The 20,532-nt window shown below is 51.5% G+C and overlaps 3 protein-coding genes across 3 annotated transcripts in view; 2 read left to right on the plus strand and 1 right to left on the minus strand.

Moving 5' to 3' along the window:
* LOC122380249 (BLOC-1-related complex subunit 5-like) overlaps positions 1–13,632 on the plus strand; it is a 29,313-nt gene extending 15,681 nt beyond the window's left edge. The window contains exons 3-6 of the mRNA XM_043363237.1: positions 10,085–10,261; positions 10,695–10,846; positions 11,193–11,381; positions 12,689–13,632. Of these exons, the coding sequence (XP_043219172.1) occupies positions 10,105–10,261; positions 10,695–10,846; positions 11,193–11,381; positions 12,689–12,904 (714 nt within the window). The 5' untranslated portion in view covers positions 10,085–10,104 and the 3' untranslated portion in view covers positions 12,905–13,632. The remainder of the gene's footprint in view (positions 1–10,084; positions 10,262–10,694; positions 10,847–11,192; positions 11,382–12,688) is intronic.
* A 1,731-nt stretch (positions 13,633–15,363) lies between these two features.
* LOC122380290 (annexin A13-like) lies at positions 15,364–16,353 on the minus strand. The gene has a single exon (XM_043363336.1). The coding sequence runs from the start codon at positions 16,351–16,353 to the stop codon at positions 15,364–15,366; it is 990 nt and encodes a 329-aa protein (XP_043219271.1).
* A 3,990-nt stretch (positions 16,354–20,343) lies between these two features.
* The window catches only part of LOC122380250, a 36,961-nt gene continuing 36,772 nt past the window's right edge, over positions 20,344–20,532 (plus strand). Inside the window, exon 1 of the mRNA XM_043363238.1 lies at positions 20,344–20,494. Coding sequence (XP_043219173.1) covers positions 20,470–20,494 — 25 coding nt within the window. The 5' untranslated portion in view covers positions 20,344–20,469. The remainder of the gene's footprint in view (positions 20,495–20,532) is intronic.

Genomic DNA, 20,532 nt, shown 5'->3' on the forward strand with positions numbered 1-20,532 from the left:
ACAAAATTTTCATCTTTGGACCCGCAGTCAGCTGGGCACACCCTGGCACACCCTAGGGATGAATTTAAAACTTGGTGGGCTCTAACTTCTTTCATATACAAAATAGGGGTATGAGACAGGTACCAACTTATTCTACATTCATTTCTGATCCTATTGTATCAATTTCACCACAAATTATGTCCGTCAATGGCTTCTAGAGGACTTTAAAGCTCGATGCGTCGGGCCTGGCAGAGGTCCAAGATGAGAAAAGCCACCCTGCGCACACCCTAGGGATGAATTTAAAACTCCGCGGGCTCTGGCTGGTTTCATAGGTAAAATAATGTTTTGAGACCGATGCCAATTTATTCTGCGCTTATTTCTGATCCTATCGCATTAATTTCGCCACAAATTATGTCCGTCAATGGCTTCTAGAGGACTTTAAAGCTCGAGGCGTCGCGCCTGGTAGAGGTCCAAGATGAGAAAAGCCACCCTGGGCACACCCTACCTGGATGAATTTAAAACTCCGCGGGCTCTGGCTGGTTTCATAGGCAAAATAATGTTTTGAGACCGACATAGGCGTAGGAACGTTTTCGAAAGTGGGGGGGGGGCCAGGGTCCCAGAGATCCAAAACCTAACCTACCCCCAAAATCCAATTTCTCCTCGGATTTCGGCCACTTTGTTTTCGCAAACATGCTCAGAGGTAAAAAAATCGAGACAAAAAAGAAAAAAATGGTTGAAATTTCAGGGAGTTTTCAGGGAGTCCATAAACTCAAACTGATGGACGCGTTCCCCTGTCCTCCGCAGCCGTTGGCACCCATGCAAATTCCAGAGGCATCCAGCAACTTTTTGATTACGAGCAAGCGTGAAACGTGCAAAGCGAGTCTTTTCAATATACCTATAAAAATCAGCATGAACGGCCCAGCTAGGCTCAGCCAGGCCTATAACGTTTTTAAGAAGTTTTATATCAGCGACCACTGCAACTGGGCTGATTGGCCATCACTTATCAGAGGCCGGTGTGGGACTTTTAGAGGCCGGTCTGGGCCTTTAGAGGCCAGTTTAACCCCCCACGGCCCGGTCCTATAGGTTTTCTACATACGCGCTGGCCGAGGGGGCGGGGGGCGGGTACGACCCCCTTCGCCGTTTCGCCCCAGGTGGAGCTAGCGCGTCGCGGTAAAACGAGCGTGTGCGCCGTTACGAGACGCAGAGATCGATACCCGATTTTATGGTCCTAGGTCAACCGGTGACCTCTGAGGTCAGGTCAAGTGCCTCAAGGCACGGTTCCGTTTTTGGTGAATAACTTCGCAAAAAATGGCCGCAGAGCCGCGTTTTTGCCAGCATCGTGTTCGCCTCTCTCAGGCGCGTCGAATGATATACTTTTTGTTTGGGTGAGGTAAACTTAGGGTGTCGACCTCGGGTCACGGTCAGGTCGGCGTCCCCAGGTCACGACATTGGTCGAAGGAGGTCATGTCGCATATCATTCGATTCGGCAGGTCTTCTTGAGTCCATAGGTGGCTTTCCCGACTCGCTAGCTCAATTTGATCGGTACCTAGTTATTGACGAAAAACTAATAAGACCCTTATAACTTCATAAATGACGTCGCGCAAGGTCAACATTGCAAAAGTGACGCATCGAACCTTGCAAGGAGTGCATGAAATCACGATTCGGTGTGCTTGATATAGTTGGAGATCGATCGTTCCCGGCGCCAGAAAAAGTTTTCAGTTTATCCCCATTGACTTATACCTAATGGTGAGGTCACGAAAATGACCTGACCTCATATGAACTTTAGGAAAAATCCGAGATATACATTATACAAGTTGAGAGACTCCTATTGGATACTAGATCCTCCAAGGTTCATTTCCCTGTGAAATCTCCTCTGGAAGTGAGGGCGTTGCGAAGTTGCGACATCTGAAGACCGTGCAGAGGTTCACTTATGACCACATGGGTCAGTGACCTGATCTGACCCGAAAATGCGGTTGGTGTCAAAAGCTCCTGCTTGATTCAAAGGTCAGGTATGCCAAGCTTCAGCTCTCTATCGCCGGCGTGTTCGGAGCTATCGCGAAAAAACCTATGGAGGGGCGGCACCCGCCCCCTCCCCCCTCGGCCGACGAGGGTTAAGGCCCTCAGAGACCAGTACAGGGCCTGCAAAGGGCAGGATGAGACCTTTAGATGCCGACTTGGGCCATCAGAGGCTAATGTGGGTCCTTACAGGCCAGTATGGGCCCTCAGAGGTCAGTGTGGGACCCTAAAATGCCGGCATGGGCCGGTGTTGGACCCCAGAGGCCAGCAGAAGACCTTCAAAAACCAAGACGGGCCTCAGAGGCCAGCATCGGGTCTTCAGAATCCAGAGCAAGGCCCTCAGAGACTAATGCGTGTCCTTATAGGCCAGTATGGGCCCTTAGAGGTCAGTGTGGGGCCGTAACAGACCGGCATGGGCGGGACTTGGAACCTAGAGACCAGCGGAAGGCCCTCATAGGCCAAGGTGGGCCCTCAGAGGCCGATGCGGACCCTTGGAGACCGGCATCGGATCTCCGGAATCCAGTGCGGGGCCCTTAGAGGTCAATGTGGGACCCTAAAATACCGGCATGGGCCGGTGTTGGAACCCAGAGACCAGCAGAAGGCCTCCAAAAACCAAGATGGGCCCCAGAGGCCGGCATCAGGTCTTCAGAATCCCGTGCAAGGCCTCATAGGCTAATGTGGGTCCTTACAGGTCAGCATGGGCCCTTAGAGGTCAGTGTGGGGCCCTAAAAGACCAGCATGGGCCGGCGTTGGACCCCTAAGGCCAAGGTGGACCCTCAGAGGCCGATGTGGACCCTTAGAGGCCGGCATCGGGTCTTCAGAATTCAGTGCGGGGCCCTCAAAGGCACTTAAAGGTTAGTCTTGGGACCCCAGAGACAGAAATGAGGCCACCAGAGGCCGGCGTGAGGCCCTCAGACGCCGGCTGGGCCCTTGAAGCCGGTTTAGGGGCCCTCAAATGAGGTCAATGTGGGTTCTCAGCGGTCAATGTGGGCGCTTGACCGCCACTGAAGGGCCCTCCGAGATCAGTGTAGGACCCTCAAAGACTGGTTTGGGAGCTGTTAATAGCTAGCGTGGGATTCTTGAGTCTCGTGACAATCGAATAAGGGCCAGAGCCCCATACGCCCATGGGGGCCCTTGGTTGTGGGGGGGGGGGGGGCAAATGATATGATGGCCCCCTGATTAGCCTTTAGAGGGGGGAAGGGCATGGCCCTGATCCCCCCTCTGCGACCGCCACTGCACTGAAAGTGGAAGGGGGAGGGGCAGATACAGACATTGCTGGCCCCCAGCCTGTTTGAACCGAGGCTGAGGCACGGTCACCCTGGCCCCCAGCTAGTACGCCTTTGACGAACTATGCCGACCCCAAGCAGATCCGGTCAAGCGTTGGTCGTTTGTATACGCATTCTCCTGCACCGTGCTAGTATTGTCTTAGTATTGCCTATACCTCAGTGCTCGCTGTCCCGCGCCTCGTGTTCAACAAAATGCTGTCACCAGGACTCACGTCTCACAGTCTTGTCTCTGATATGGTTTCCTTCATTGAGTGAAGGAAATTGCGGTCAATAACGCTGTATGTAGAAACAAAAAGGAATCCTCATTAAAGGGCAAGCTGAATAGTTGTCAAGTTACCGGGTGGCAGGTACAGACAGACAATTATGTCAGCAAAAAGTGGGGGGGCCAGTTAACATTGCTGGCCCCCCCACCTCCGAAAGTGGGGGGGCCATGGCCCCCCCCCCGGCCCCCCCTGTTCCTACGCCTATGGAGACCGATACGAATTTATTCTGCGTTATTTTCTGATCATATTATATCAATTTCACCACAAATTATTTACGTTATTAGTTTTTAGATGTCTTTAAAACTCGAGGCGTCGGGTCGGGCAGGAGTTCAAGATGACTGACACGCCACCCTGGCACACCCTAGGGATGAATATGAAACTCTGTGGACTCTGGCAGGTTTTATACGCGAAATGAGGTTATAAGACCGGTAATGATGTATTTTACGTTAATTTCTCATGCCTTTGCAATAATCTTACCGCCAATTATTCATTTCAATTAGTTTCTAAAGGTTTTTAAACACGAAGCGTTCGGCCGAGGGAAAGCCAAGATGAATGAAAGGATACCTTGGCACACCTCTAGGGATAAATTTAAGATACGGTATTCCCAGATCTGCCCAATACATGTTCTGAAGCCATGGTAGATGGGATTAAGAAGGCCCTAGCTTTTTAATAAATTATCCCTCGCCCGTATAGGGGGGGGGGTCGAACGAACCACCCCCTCGTTTTTTCGAGAATAACTCGCGTAAAAAGCGGCCGATCGCGACGAAACTTTCAGGACCCTCGAGTCAATTAATTTGACACCTACTCTGAAAATCTCATATTCCTGACCCAAATGACCTTTGACCTGTGACCTATTTCTTGAGGCCATGTTTGGCCGGAATCGCGATTCGGCGAGCCGCTAATGCGTTCCGTTCACTCCCGTTCCGTTTCGGGTGTTCTGGTCAGTTGTGCTCTCGCTTTCCCTTCCGCTTGGGGTGTCCTGATCAGCGATGCCCTCTGTTCCGTTGCAGTTGCTCTGATCAGTGATCACTGATGCCCTCCGTTCTGTTGCGGGTGCTCTGATCACTGATCACTGATCATTGACGCTCTCACTCAGCACTTATCACGTGACATGATACGAAGCTACCGCTCCGTTTCGGTGGCCGGCCATGAGGTCGGTGGCATCCTTTTATCATTTTTTTTTTTTGCATCCCGTTCCGTTCCGATATCCGAAGGTTGGGACTTTTCAATTAGACAATCACTATTCTTTAGAATTGTGATTTTCTATTGAAAATCCCAACCTGAGCTACCTCTCTAGGGGGGTGTTTAGCGTTTCTGCCGCGATTTAGGACATCTTGATACCCTCGAAAACGGCTCGTTAGATTTTCTTGCCATTTTCAGCGTTTGGTCCCCTATGGGGGAGCTACCGGCTGGTACCGGTCGCTTGAAATATAATTAACCCGTTTTGGGGTAATCGGCACGTGCATTTTCCCATAGGGTTAACATGGGGAAAAATTGAAAATGCGATTTGCGCAAAATCTGTTCAGTAATATTTGTCCACATTTTTAGGGTCAGTTCTTGGGCTGGCACCTCACCTTCTGGGGGTAATTATTTAAAATATAAATGACAAAATTTCGGGTAATCGACGCCGACAGTTACCCCATGTTGAGCCTATGGCAATTTCAAAAAATTATTTTCAAATCGATTTTGTAAAAAATTTCCACGTTAGATTTTGAAAATGTTCCAATATGTTGTGCCCCGGGGTGTCGGCTACCACGTGGTATGGGTCATATATGGGGCGATTGAAAAGCACGTGCCACGTGCAAACGTGTTTGATGGGGTAACCCCCGGGAAAATCCGACATTGGCCAACTGGGGGTCCTATGGCGTGGAAACCACTCCACCTAGCGACACCAAATCAACGCAGCCGGTGAGCAGATGAGTCCAGCTTGTCGCGCTAGTGGTCACGTGGCGCACGTGCTATTGCACGTGCCGTGGCAAAGGGTCAATTTTGGTGCTTAAATATACTAGCATTGTGAAATGCAGGGAATGGGGGAAATGGCCGTCAGGCCGTCAGTTTTTATGATAGGGTCGATCTGAAAACGGGCATAGACACAAAATGAAAGGGTCTAAGAAACTGCTATCTCGGATTTTTTGTAAAATGAAAAACTGAAAATTCTGGTGAAATTATATATTCGAAAGGTAAAATTTCCCTCAATTTTCCCCTTTTTCAAGTTTAGCCGTCCACTGTTCAGAGACGGTGACACCGGCCGGGGTCATCTTTTACATGCCGATGGCCACTTATATTGGTCATGACGTGGCGTGAGCCGTTAAGCTGTCAAAGGTCCGGCACGTGCCACGTGGCCACGTGTTTGAGCCGAGTACCTCCCACATAATGGTGTTTTGGCCAACTGGTGGCCGTATAGCGTGGAAACAGAACCAGCCAAGAACACTAAATTGGGTCAGTCGGTGAGGGGACAAGCCCTGCTTGCACCACCGGTGGTCACGTGGCACACGTGCAAATCTGGGCACCTCCGTTGCGGAGATATTTTATAGTGAAATATTCAAATGTACATAACTTTTTCAGTTTAAGTCCGATTGGGCTAGAATTTGGTGGGTGGATGAATTGTTAAGCGACATGAACGAATGCGCCATGTTTGTTGCAGTGCGCCACGTTTGTCTCAAAGCGCCATTTTTGCCGCAAAGCGCAGAATGTGCGTAACTTTGTCGAACATGGGACGATTAGGGTGCGCTTTGATTGAGGGATGGCTGCTTAAACGGCAGATATGAATGCACCACACTTGCCGCAAGGCGCCATATTTGTCTTAATGCGTCAGTGTTTGCGTTTTGCCTACGGCGGGCGTTTTTTGCGGCGGTGTTTGCTTTTTCGGTGGTTGCGTTTGACGGCGGGCGGCCGTTTTTGCGTTTTTGGCGGTGTTTGCGTTTCGCGGCGGGCGGCCGTTTTTTGCGGCGTTTTGCGGTTGGCGGCGGGCGTGCGTGCGTTGCGGGCGTTTTTTGCGGCGGTGTTTGCGTTTTTTGCGGTTTTTGTGTTTGGCGGCGGGCGGGCGATGCGGGTGTTTTTGCGGTGTTTGCGTTTGGCGGGGGGCGGCCGTTTTAGCGGCGGTTTGCGGTGGGCGGGCGTTTTTTTGTGGCGTTTTGCGGTTTGCGGCGGGCGGCCGTTTTTTGCGGCGTTTTGCGGTTTGCGGCGGGCAGCCGTTTTTTGCGTTTTTTGTGGTTTGCGGCGGGCGGCCGTTTTTTGCGGCGTTTTGCGGTTGCCGGCGGCCGGGCGTTATTTGCGTTGTTGCGATTTGCGGCGGGCGGCCGTTTTTTGCGGCGTTTCGCCGTTGGCGGCGGGCGATGCGGGCGTTTTTTTGGGCGGCGGTGTTTGCGTTTTGCGGCGGACGGGCGTTTTTTATCGGCGTTTTTTGCGTTTTTTTTCTGCGGTTTTCGGAGGGCGGGCGATTGTTTTTTTGCGAAGTTTGCGTTTGCGTTTTGGGCGTGCGTTTTGCGGTGTTTGCGTTTGGCGGCGAGCGGGCGGTTTTTCACAATTCAAGTCCCAACCTTCGGATCCGCAGAGCTGTTCGACAAGCGCTGCCCGGGCCTATGGATGCCCTGGTTACTGGTTAGTTGCACGCTTTTTATTGCGATATTGCGTATTATGCAGCGCAGTGCACATCGTTCCGTTTGGGGTGCCCTAATCAGTGACCCTTTGTCTAGTCTCATGTAGTGCACCGTTCCTTTCGAAGAGTTGCGCTGACACCGTTTCCATTTTCACTATGCGTAATGAGTACCGACTATCGCTGGCCGTTCCGGCGTTCGGGCCGGGAGATTTCCGGCGTATGTCATGCTGCATAGTGCGACTGCAATTGCATACTCAATACTGCGTCCCGTTCCGTGTGCCCAGAGCAAAGGCACCATTTCCAGTATCATCCGGCCATTGTCATATCTGTTGAAAATGGAAAGCTCAAAGCTATACTGCGTACACTGTACGAATATTACCAGATCAGATGCGAACGAAAACTACATACTTATATTGCCGCATATTATCTCAAATATACAGTAATCTTGGAAGCGGTGCTGCCATATTGTAGGCGCAAAACGTCCCAGAGGCCAGAACACATGAGTTATACGGTTTCTGGTTTCATAGCGATCAGTTACGTCAACAAACTGCCCATCAGGGTATCATGATTACCTAAGATTTTATGTCTGACAGTGTCACAGTGATGACCACGCCTCACGCATTACACACTTACATACAAATACACAGTCCGAGTCAACTGCACTAAATCAATAATACAGGACGACAGAATGATGCCCTTTGCAACGGCAACGACAGGTTCCTTCCCACTTCCTTTGCTTAAAAAAGAAAGAAAACTTCTCCACATGGCACTAGTACCAAAGCCTGCATACCTATAGAGAGAGCTCCCTCACCCGCCCCTCCCCCACCCTCCTTAAGATATGACAACAGATTTCAACAGAATCATTGCATCTTCTGCTTCTTAAAGACCTAGTTCGCTCGCATGATGGCGACTGGCGTCGCGAGGATGGAGGTCCGCGGATGATCTTTAGAAGAAATATACAGGCAGAAGGACCGTCCTGGATCCGTGCCAGTAAGCATGAGTAGGAACTTAGCAGATGCTGACGGTAATATCTGCTGGCTGCATCTGAAACGGAAAGGAAGGCATTGATTTAAGGCAGGAGAAGGATGGCCACTGGACAGTCATTCAATTGTGACAATGCATTTTGACTTGTGAGGAAAATGAAATCTCACTGGTTGAAGTAGCATTCATTCTTAGCTGTATAAGAGACAAGGGCGATTCTTAACTTCATTAGTCTCAATCAAACACAAAGGTTGGGATAAAATGGGACGGATTTCGAAATACTTGGCGATCAGATGCTAAAGTTATAATTCTGCCGTATATCATCCTTACCTATTTGCATCGTCTTTTTCGCTTAGTTTTGGTAGGAATGGTATGTTCTTTTATTATCAGCCAGCGTAGCGTCACACCTTTATTGCGAAAGTGATATAGGTTTTCACTTGTTTTTTTTTCTCATCTTAGATTTTTTGGTCATCATCGTCACACCCAACCAAAATCCAATTTTAGAACACTGCTGTCCAATGTCCATACTCACAGAGCTCCAAAATGGATCGAGAAGACTTCGTCAAGATTAGTAGCTCCATGCTGATTCTCGATATAGCTCGATGTACCGAAATAGGGAAACTCCTCCCTTTCGTCATAATGAGCTGCGTGGGCCATTGAGGGTTAACTCATCGCGTGAGCTATTCATTTCTATCTTGTGAGTGCCTCTCTATGCACAATATAGTGCCTCTATTGCGTCATACTCAACCAAGCGCGCCTAATTATCCTTTTCGAATTTCTCCAATAGGTATCCTTGTTTATTCAGTCATGTCGATCGCGTGACGATGGGCATGAATATCATCGGTTTCCCTTTTCATAGCTGCGTCCGGTTGTCAACGGAAGTTTATCCGCTGTTGTTAGGCGAATATCCTAGAACCGCAGAGCGTGTAATGCCATGACGTCTGATTGTAAATTAGCTTAGGACGTCACTATTACGACTCCCCTCCTCTATTCACGAGCGTACTTCCGAGTGGGTTATTGTGCCGGTGCCATCTCTGGTAGAGAATGGTTGTCGGGTCCACTTTCCACTGTAGGCTGTCTACTGTCCGCTGTCAAATGTCCGCTGTCCACTGTTCGCTGCTTGGGCCAACCAGACCGCAACTCCGGCACCAGAGTTGTCCAGTTGAGTGAAGACGTTATCAATGGGGAGCTCATTACGGGTTGGGCGGGATACGAAGGGTGCGCTGTAGTAGACTCAGGATGTAAGTCTGTCAGCGAGTTTCTGTTTAAACTCATCATCATTGCATCATGTAATAGAAAAGAGCAGAACAAAGAACCCCATGCTGCACTATTTTTAGCTCATCAAAACCCCCCGGTCCTATTCTCATGCAGCTTTCGTTGGACTGGTCAAAAGTCTCTCCTCTCTGATGCAGAGACACTTGTCGCCCATCCCAGCTTCCGACTCCGCCCCGTAGCGGTGCCCCCCACCCTGCCCCGGCCTCCGTGCGCTGTTTAGGCGCGGGTTAGACACGCGTGGCTGCCGACCCGTGCAGATTATGGAGCCTTCGTGACCGATGAAGATGGGGTCGAGTCGCGGCCGCCTCGGAAGGGGTTGTCGTGCCCGGGAGAAACCATGACGCCGCACACTCGGCGGGTTCCGGTCACAGCGAGTGCTCCTGGATGGGCCAGATCCCGGGCTCGGTGACACCGGCAGGCTCGGGGGTCGGTGTTTCCTGGCCCCGGGCGTGCGGACGGTTCTGGAGAATCTTTTAGATTCCTCGATTGACAAGAATATCAGCATGCTATGAGATTAGATTGTACGCCAGTCAGAAAGACGACCTACTTTTAACTGTGTATGTTGTTTACGCTTTACCGAATATTTTACAGCTCTTCCAAACTCTTCCCGGCATTTTCTGCCGAACTCACATTTACCCTACCCTCTTCCCAACTCTCTCTGACCCCCGTCCTCCCTGTGTCGACAGGCGGCCGGCGGCAGTCTACCATGGGCTCGGAGCAGAGCACGGCAGGAGGGTCGGCGGGCGGTGGCCGGGCCGACCGGGTGCGAGCCGCCGAGACGCCCCTCTCGCCACAGAACAGCGTCTGTTCGGACGGAGAGGTACCCTACGTCTCCTACACGCATAATCTGCCCATCGGAGAAGGTGTGTGGGTGGGAAGAGAGGGTGGGTGGTTCATGGTAAACGTGTGAATTATTTGAGCTAGCTTACGAGCAATAAACAATGGCCTGTGAACCTTTGTGTGTGGATTTTGCAGATATTGTTAATGTTAGTAGTACTCTACTTGATTATACGAGTAGGTGCTGCGACTCTGTGACTGAGTCTCGAATCTACTCTATAGCTGTTACATAAGTTTTATGATACCATATTAAACAATAAGCAGTCATGAACACTCAGTCACTTCAAACATTTGTTTAGACATTTAGCTTCTTCATAGTTATCCTTCCCGGTCATCTTACCTCTTCTTGCTCAGCCCAGTATGTTATGAAGTGCCTCCGTGGTAGTTCCTCACATTTACTCTCTCCCTTAGTAACCTGCTGACCCACGGTGACCCACGCTGCCCCGTCCCCGTCCCCAGCCGAGTCACCCCGTCATGCCGGACGCCGACTGCGCCCGGGCAGATCACGGGCCCGTCAGCCGGCCCTTCCTAAGGAGATTGTGGTAGTGAAACAGGCGGCGTCACCGGCTCATGGTGCCCAGGAGGAGGACCCCGACCTGCGCCGGCTAAGGGTGAGAACACCTTCCCAGGCGGCTGGCGAGGGCGAGGGGTTGGGGGTGCTATCAGTTCGGGTATTGATGCAATGTGTTATTATGCCGACGGTTTTGGCGTTCTTTGAATAGACTTAGGATATGTGCGAGCTCATTCCTTTGCTGGGTCCACTCTCGCTACTCATTCTGTGTTCTTGCACCGAGCATTACCAAAACATTTTAAAAGCGAAAACGATGCGACCAACTCCGAAATCTCCACATCACGTCGTCGTCGGAAAATGTGAAAACGTCTGCTGTTTATCGAATGTACGGCGCTGTCTTCTGTGATCGTGTGTCCGTCGGTAACGCTGTCTCCGTTTCGGTACAGCTGATCCCCACGTTCCTGCCGGTGATGCGGGGCGCGCTCACCTACCCGGGCTCCCGGGACCCAGACGTCCTGGACCGGCTGGACTCGGTAGCCGTGCGACACCTGGCGGCGCGACTGCAGCGACACCTAGCCGCCAACGCGGACCGCACCGCAGCCAAACAGGCCGAAATCACCGCCGCCATCGGCAAGGTAAGCGGCGCACTGTGGTTGGTAGAGGGTGGAGTTGGTCATGGTCCAGCAAAAAGCAGAACTATTTTTTATTAAACCCTATGACCGATTCCTGATTGAAGAGCTTGTCACATAAGCTTTCGTTGTAACATAAGCTTGTAACACACGTTGGTCGTGTTCTGTTTTTGTATGGTAGATATTTGGAGCCGATAGTACTGACTACTGGAAGCGCAAATATTTTTTTTTCGGCCATAATTTGTGCCGATCCAACGTTGATCGCTCCTGAAATTATTCGTCAGACCTTGTTTTGTTCCGGTGTCTGCCTTCGCCTTGCCACAACAGCTCGTCTATTTTCGTTCTGTGGCAGCGTGGGCGTGTACTAACTTTGTTTGTGACTACTGCACACGTCATAACTCATATCGATCCAGTCCGACTTGATAACTGTTTCCTACGTCGTGATTCGAGTGTCCTGTCGACAAAGTTTGCAATTCCTTAGGGCGCTGCGCGGCAGTGTGGAAAACATGACGTGGTGGTTAATATTCTTATGAACGTTTATGAACGCCTCAGGGCTCAGTCAGTGATTGTTGTATTACAGCTCTCTATCCGCGATTCCACGTGCCTCCCGCCTGTATATCTTACGAATACCAACTGAACCTATACCGCCTATACCTACGTACTTCTGTGAATTTATTTTATGACATGAAGGACAAGACTAACAAAATAGCATTCTACTACCAAGCCGCCTAATGTTTTAGAATCTAAAACATTAGGCGGCTTTAAGTTTCATGGTAGTTTAGTGGTAATTGTAGAGGGGAAGGGGAGGTTTCGGTTCAGTGTGGCTCGTAGATGGGGATGTGACAAATTTGAAATAAGAATATTGCGATTATTCAGTGTAACAGTTTTGCATTATCGATGCTTCTCTGAGCGAGAGGGTGGCTCCTGTGTAGTTTCTGTAGGGATGCGTGCAATAATGCGGCTTCTGGGGTGCTGTGTCGAATTCCTGTGGGTATTCTATGTCCAGGCCCACTCCTCAGTAGGTGAGGCATCGGTCTCTCCGGGGCCCCGGGCAGTGCGGTGTCAGCTTCGTGTCAGATTCCGTCAACTGTTCTCACACCTTCGAGTCTGAGTCGCTGATGAATATGTTCCGGCGGCTGGACCAGCAGTCGGTGTGGTGTAAATGTTATGTGTATCTGAATCCCCAAAGTCGGTGTGTTTTGTGTCCGAGCCTCTGGAGTCCGTGGTGTGTGTCCCACAACTGGACCAGCAGTCGGAATAGTCTGTGTTCTGTGTTCGAGTCTCTGGAATCCGTCGTGTGTGTGTCCCCACAGCTGGACCAGCAGTCGGCGGCGCTGCTCGCCACGGTCACCGACCGACAGAAGGCGTTCGCGCGGCACGCCGAGCGACTTCAGAAGGTGGGTGAGGTGGCCCACTCTGTGCAGCGCTGCCACCGGCTCCTGGAGGACACCACCCGGCAGCTGGCCGAGCTGAACCGACAGCTGCCAGAGTCGCACCGGCTGCCGCCCTTTACCTGGACCACCGGCTGAGCGGAGCGGGAGCCGACACAGACCTAGACCACCCCGGCCCGGCCGCCGACATAGGGCGACCACGGCTGAGCTGCGGTTGACTGCTGGTGATCTCTGCTGGTGGCTACTGCTGGTATGTTCTGGGGATGCTGGAGACAGCTTGCTAATGATCTTGGTGCTACTGGTGGCTACCGATAGCCTAGCGAGCGTTTTAAACTGCCCGTCAGTGCCCACGATGGACACTCCACCTTTACGCCACACCAGAGACGCTACATGTATCCCAGAGACGCAGTGAGTACAGACCATGGATACGCGGCTACCCCGGAGGGGGTGCGTGCTACCTGTGCCATATCAGCGCAGGTGTGACCCCGAAGTGGGATAAAACACTGGGAACATGTAAGGGCACCATATCCGTGGTGATACCGAGTGCTGGACGGATGAACTGACGGCTAAAATCGGTTGATTGACGGAACGATTGATTGAGGCTCCAATTCCATAGTGAACTACGATTGATTCAGTGCAATTATGTATTTAGCGTGATTAAGTCTATTGTGTATTATTGTTCGCTTTATGGTGCATATGTTTCCTTGAACATCAAACATCCTGGGCATGTTATTTACGCTGAAGATGAACTCTGGCCTCAAACAACTCACAAAATGACCTATCCTGAGATATTAACTTGATTTCTGAAGCTACCGCCTGCATTAAGGCTGAAACAGACTCTTTCCGCGTTCAGGAAATCGCATGCGAGAGCCTATTCAAATACATTATCATTCTTCTCGCATCAGTCGCTTGCGGGAGGTGCGTGCGATTGATGCGAGCGTGCTTCCATGTATTTGAATAGGCTCTCGCATGCGATTTCCTGACTGCGGAAAGAGTCTGTTTCAAGCTTTAGGAATGGACAGCCATTGCATTGGGAACAGTCATTCAAATTAGAATTGAAATGACACAACGGTCGCAACTGAGGTCGCATTATTAGAATTATCCAGTCTTTCATAAATGTTCATTTAATGACAGCGTCACAATTATACTGCACGTGGTGCACGATGTCTCGTTAAGTCATTTTAAGCGTCTGTCTCTGCTTATGTATTTATTGTCTCTCTCAAGTCTCTCTGTAGAGGGTCACTATTCTACTTATAAACTGGGTGCTATCTGATTGCATGCAGGTTTCACGAGCAATACAATATCTTGATGAAATATTTATTGCTGCCTTTATCTGAGTAGCGGTGAAATGTATCGATGTGTCACGTGACATTGATGGATTACTTCCTAGGCTGTCCGAGCCATTATTTCATAGTCATCTGAATTATTATTCACTGGGATAAATTTCGTATTAAAATGTACTTATAAAACACCAGTGATGTTCAATTATTAGCACGGACTAAAAGCACTAGCTGTTTTTTTCCTTTCAATGGATGCCTGCTAATTTAGCGGTTTCTCGCGTGCGTCATATCATCTCTGGCATGACGAACACGGTTGCCGAATGGCTGGCGTCAGAGTGCAGTAATTTTGGGCTGCCTTTTAGGTGGCAATTACAATGGCAAGACAAATGACGTAGTTTCAAGTTTGGCTATTGATCTGCCTTCTTAGCACTGAAGGAGCTGCGTGCAATCAAACAGTTGATAAATTATGCCCCTCGGGTCACGGCCAGTTTCAAAAAGACCCAATGCTCGTCACTCACCAGTCGCCATAAAGTCATTTCGACTGAGCTAGCCCGTAGTGCAAGGCTGCACTTCTATTGATCCAAGTGACCAACTGCGCCAAAGGGCAATCTGATATAGTGTGTAGTGTGTACGCAGTTGTTGCAAGAACTCCGTAGAGAGTCGACTGAGCCTACCAAAGGGTTCCGACGGCCCACCAGCTACAGTGGCTAGACTTCTACAACATTGTTTGCTATTGGCTAGCATATTGTCGGCCACATAACTTTGATACCACTGACTAAATACCACTTTCGTCGGGCCAAGCGGTGAATATTTTACCGGCCCTCCGACATCAGGGACAAACACCTTGCCTTGGCGTTCTGTGAACACCTGGTTACTGGGGTCGTTACCAGATTGCGAGCATCGATAGCGGTTATAGATGCGCCAGGTGTTACAAATCCGGGGCATGGTAGGCGGCGAACGTCATACATGACCATTGTCGTGGAATTCGGTACATATAACGACCTTAGAGAGCTTGACCTTAGCACTCAAAAGCCCTTGACACTCGTTGAAGACAACCCTGGGTAGTAACCTCGACACTCCTTTTGATTGCCATTCTTTGTTCATAGTTGAGTGGGGTGTTCATTGTTCAACCACGTCGGCCCATTTAGGGAAGTCAGCAATCGACAGTGAAGTTAGGTCTTCAGCTGGCTCATTCACACCACACTTTGCACATTTTACAAACTATCACAAGTACAAACTACGAGCATTTATGCTCACGAGCTGCACCGGCATGCACGTCGAGTGTTTGATGAAGGCCCTGATTTAAGGTCGGTAGGACTACGGTTTGATGATGGCCCTCAGACAGTGCCAGTAGGTGCCGGACGTATCGTCTTCCACGGCAGCGGCCAGGCTCTTGCCGTAGCGCTGGTGGTAGGCGTCCTTGATATTCTGCAGATCATTCTCCGCCCGGGAGACGAGGATCCGGATGAGTGCCGTGTCGTCAGTGCCGAGCCCGCGCATAGCGCGATACAGTCGCTCGGCAAAGTAGCCCGGCTGGTCAGCCACACACTGTGCTACCGCCAGCAGGCCGGTACGGATATCGCCGCCAAAGCTGGCCCGGATCACAGTCTGGATGTCGGCGTGGCTAGGGTTGACCTCCGGGAGAAGCTCGAAGGCGCGCCGCAGCAGCGGGTATCCGACCGTGCTGAAGGCGCTGATGAACATCTCGGCATCGCGGCCCTGTCCGGCCGCCGCCAGCCGACCGGCCAGCTCTCTGGCGGCGTTATCCCCCGGCGGCTCCGACTGGTCTCGGTTGAGCGCGGTCAGCGCCAGCGCCAGCTGCCGCAGCTCTCCATTGAGCTGTGCACGCAGCTCTGCCTGCAGAGGCCGGCTGTGAAGCCGGTCGTAGGTGCGCACCATGTCTCGCAGCTCGTCCTGTGATTGGCCGCAGAACAGCTCGATCAGAGTAGCCTTGTCGGTGGGTCTCGCGACAAGAGCACGACGCGCGGCGGCCGCCAAGAACTGGTTATGCCACTGCAGTAGTGCCAACAGCGTCGCCTGAGCGTTATACGAGAACGCCGCTCGGAGCGCGTGCTGCAGTTTCGGCTCATGCTGCACGTTATACACGTCTTCCACATATTTTCGCTCGTGTAGCGTGTACTTGGTGAGCACGCTGATGACCGCTGCCGTGTCGACGGGTCTCTGCAGGGCTCGGTACAGGGTGCGCACCTGAGCCAGCGCGGCCTCCTCGTCAAAGCCCGGGTGTGGTCGGATGGTGCCGCGTGGCGCTCTGATCCGCCGACCGGAGCTGTCACTGCCCCGAGGCATGGCGAGGGGCCGAGGGGAGTCCCGAATCACGGGTACGGGTTAATACACTGCTCGTGAATGGCGCAGGGTGGCTGCAGGGAAGTTACGGTGATGCTCAGCATAAGTGAGCACGTCCTTGCTGCTGGAGCTGTTGCTGGACGTCTGAGCGAAGCGAAGCAGCGGAAGTTAGTTACCTACCACTTAAACACTAATGTCGGCCGCTTTCTCACCTCACTTCTTGCACACTTCACAGCCACACACGTCTTATATCTAGTCACATCGACCTAGCTTGTGACATCCTCCTATTCTCTTCAGTCCGATCTCCGTCCCGTTCACAGCTCCGCAGCTCTACCCACATCTCTGCACTGACTCCCCACCGATACCGTTCTGCCTGGGTGTCGAGGGGGCTCGCCCGACGGACTGCGGCACCACCGGTCGACTCCTGCCGCCGACGCCGCCGGGGGACCGGTCGTAGAAGCGGCACTGACGACTGGCGGCATGGCGACCGGTGGGACACATACTCGTACAGTGGCCGGGCCCATCCTACTTACGGCGACCGGCCCGGCCGCGGCGGAAAGACGGGATGGGTTGACTTTCGCAAGTCATTAGAGTACATAGAGCTCAATGAAAAATATTTATACACAAAAATAGCTGTAGTTCACAATTATGTTTGACTTCTGTCTTCTTACAGGTTGAATATTTTAAACGGTCTGTATTTTTTTTTTACTCGTCTAAGCGGTTCTGATGAGCATGCAAATTGCAAAGCTTTTAATTGAAATGTAAGATGGTATGCACTGTAATATGTAACTATGCCACTTGCCCTCCTTTTATATAGTAAAAAATTGACTTCATTGGTCAAACATGTCCACATGTGTTTGTAGCCAATGATAACTATTCGTTGGAATCGTTACGATGAGGCAGTCACACTGAAAAATCTGGCGCGATCTGCCGTGGAATGTTCTACGTGCGAAATACGGGCACGGCGTGGACTGTTCCAAAACACCACCTCATCGGACGGTTAGGGGAGAGTGGGGTAAGATGCCCAGGGTGGGAAAGACGCCCCACCCCCTCTAGCGGCGAAACAAAGAATTGAACCCGGAAATTAATGTTCTTAGCGTAAAGCGGAAGCCTGCCTTGTTAACTGCACAAAAATTTGCGAAGCTCAGTTGGGCAACGGCTGGCTGGTGAATGCATGTTTTTTATTTGCTGCTTTCGAAAAATATTTTGGTGTTAAAACATTGTAAATATCAAAGAAGGTAGATAATTTTTGCGTCCCTTGATATAGTCGTGATACATTAACATGCGTGTACTGTGTCCCAAACAGTTTGTTTCAGGGTGTAGTTTTATGGCTAACATATTGTACTGATTTAATGTTACTTCGGTACCTTGGGGTAAGATGCCCCCTGTCCTGATGGGGAAAGACGCCCCCCTAAATCCGTAGGCTGTCCTTCAAGCAGCCCGTCAAATCATTTATTACATGCTTGTGATGAGAGACAAAAGCCGATCTGGGACTATTGAGAGTTCAGTACGGTCGGGTGCTCCCCATGCCGGTCTCTCGGCCCACACAGCGACTTTTTGGGCGGCATCCGACTCTGAGAGCCCTCACGACGGCCTCGGTGGGCCCCATTATTGGCTCCAGGGCCCCTCACGATATCCTTTGAGGGCTCCCACGTTGGCTCCACGGGCCGCGCTGGCATCTGAGGTCCCCACGATGGGCTCGAGGGCCCTCAAGCATCATGAAGACCTATAAGGGCCCCACAGTGGTCTCCGAACGCCACCACGGAAGCTTGTTTGGCCGCGCTGGACTATGATGACCCTAACGATGACTTCTGAAGCACCTTACGACCACTTTTGAGGGCCCTTACGATGACGTTTGGTGTCTACTGCAGGCTCGAAGGGACTATGATTCGTTCAGGCGATTCACGTGCTCATTTATGTCACTTATAGTGCAGGGGGCATCTTCCCCAACGCCAGGGGCGTCTTTCCCACCCTGTGGGGTAAGATGCCCCCTTTGACTTCTTCAGGAAAATGCTTAATAGCAAAAAAAGTTATCATATTTCAGGCACGAAAGTGTGATATTTTTGGAGAACAATGATGTCGACTTCCGTTGAAACTCCAAGTTTTTGCTTTCCGATCGTCATTTTCGAATAATATATGACATAGTAAAACCCTGGGCATCTTTCCCCACTCTCCCCTACCAGCCAAGCCACCGAGCAGTCTGCAGTCTCCGCAGGTGCCTGCAGGTGTCTGCGCCACTGTTTTGACACTCCAGATATTGACTGGGCGGGCGACGCCCGTCCCTGGTCGATGGTCAAAGCGAGGCGCCGCTGACAATTGAAAGTCGATAGGCGGTACCGCTGCATGATCGCGCTGAGGGTAGAGCTTGGTATTTTGTTTTGTGCATGTAGCTACCGTTACTAATGGAAGTCGCGAAACAAACGTCGAGCCAGATTACGGGTGCCAATTTAATTTCAATAGTTTAAATTTGCACCTCCGTCTGGCAACAATAATTCTATGGAAACGTGTGACATTTGTGGAACGGACCGCTTTTGGAATTCCATTGAATTACTTTAAACTTGAATGGATATTAACATCCTATTATGACTTTGTTATATTGGAAGCATCTGGAGTTGGAGCTGAACTTCAAAGCCATAAACTCGTCATTGGACGGTGAAGGGACCAGACTATCGCCATTTCCAGCGGGCACTCCCTATCCTGCTACAGGCCCGCCGTCGGCAGTCGGTCAAGCCGCGCGGGGTGGGACGCGCTCCCGCCTGGCCCGGCCGGCTGACCTTGACCCGCGGCGGGTCGAGGTCAGCTGGGTCACGCTCAGCTGGCGTCAGTCGCCGGCCGACGGCGGTAGGCGACGGGCGCGTGGTTCGGGAGCGGGACGCGCGCGCCGGGTCACCGGTTATCTACCGAGTATTGTCCGCTGGTGGCTCTGGACAGTGGACCCGTGTGTTACTGTCTCGGATAGCTCGGTATATAAGAGTTAAGACTTATCTGGCCTGCGCTTGTTGGGAGTCTGACGGGCGAAAGAAGAGGCGGAGTTCGGCAGCGTCGACTCGTCGCCTCGTGTCAGATAAGGGCTGGCTCTGCAACAACCCATTTGCAGTCGCGTGTGGGGATCATTGGCGCGTTGAGTACCGACAACGGGGAAGTACCGTGTGTGCCTACAGCGTGGCACGCGAGGCATTGAGCAGATTGCTACAGTTGGGACACTTCTGCGACGTAAAATGTACCGATTACTTTGTCGAGTTAGGTCATAAAAGCTGAAATGGGTGCACCTCAGGTGACATTTAATTTGCAATGTTGTTTAGACAACACAAAAATTATTTAGCTCCAACTTAAACAAAAAACTGCTTCACTTCAGGCTACCCGTTCTACGTGAAGAGACTGGTCGATAAGTCGAGATATTGCGAACCGTTAACTTGTATGATCAGTTAGAAAGCGTTTTTCCGCGACAGTTGGTGCATGCATTGCACAGCTGAGAGGGATAATGTGACCTCAATCCGATTACCCCAGTCTGCCTTACCATTCTGCCTTTCCCCAGCCACCATGCTGGTCGCTCGGCTCGTGCTGCCACTGCTGATCGCCGTGGTGGCCGCTGGGACCAGCACCGGACCGCCAGCGGCACAGGCCGGCCTGCTGGCCCGTACTCTCGGCCTGCTGGGCTGGGGCGCGCCGACCGCCCAGCCCGGTCCGCCGCCTGCTGAGAATGCCACCGGTGAGTGGGGTGGGTAGCATGGAACCTGGTCTTGAGTTCCGGGATTTTGAGTTTTAGGGGCGGCGATTGTAAGCTATCGCCTTTTGTCATTGTCGCTATTAGCTGTTGAAATTTGGATATCTCCGCATTTCTGCGCCTTTTTACGTTCATGAGGGATTGTGAAGACTGCAGAGCTGAGCTCAAACAATACACTAAGTGACCGAATGCAAGCATATCGGCGTCATCCTAGGGTTCGGCGCAGCATCCGGTGTAATCTGACCGCTTTGGACGTCATTTCAGCCGTGGTGGAGCGGTTTCGGCGCCGCCTGTTCTCCAGCGTCGCCGATAGGCTAAAGGCCGTCCAATCAGTTCACCTCTCGACTGCCGGGCGGCAGCACCATCGCGCCAGGCGGAGTGTCCCCGAGACCGGAATGGCGCTGCACCGCGACGAGCAAGGTAAGGCAGCGAGTGAGCTGATGACATGATCTTGTCAC

Source organism: Amphibalanus amphitrite, unplaced genomic scaffold, assembly GCF_019059575.1.
Source record: "Amphibalanus amphitrite isolate SeventyFive unplaced genomic scaffold, NRLGWU_Aamphi_draft 000094F_arrow, whole genome shotgun sequence".
Taxonomy (NCBI): Eukaryota; Metazoa; Arthropoda; class Thecostraca; order Balanomorpha; family Balanidae; genus Amphibalanus; species Amphibalanus amphitrite.

What these genes read in the sequence shown, in the direction of transcription:
- LOC122380290 (XM_043363336.1), bottom strand. Translation starts at nt 16,353, where the DNA reads ATGCCTCGGGGCAGTGACAGCTCCGGTCGGCGGATCAGAGCGCCACGC.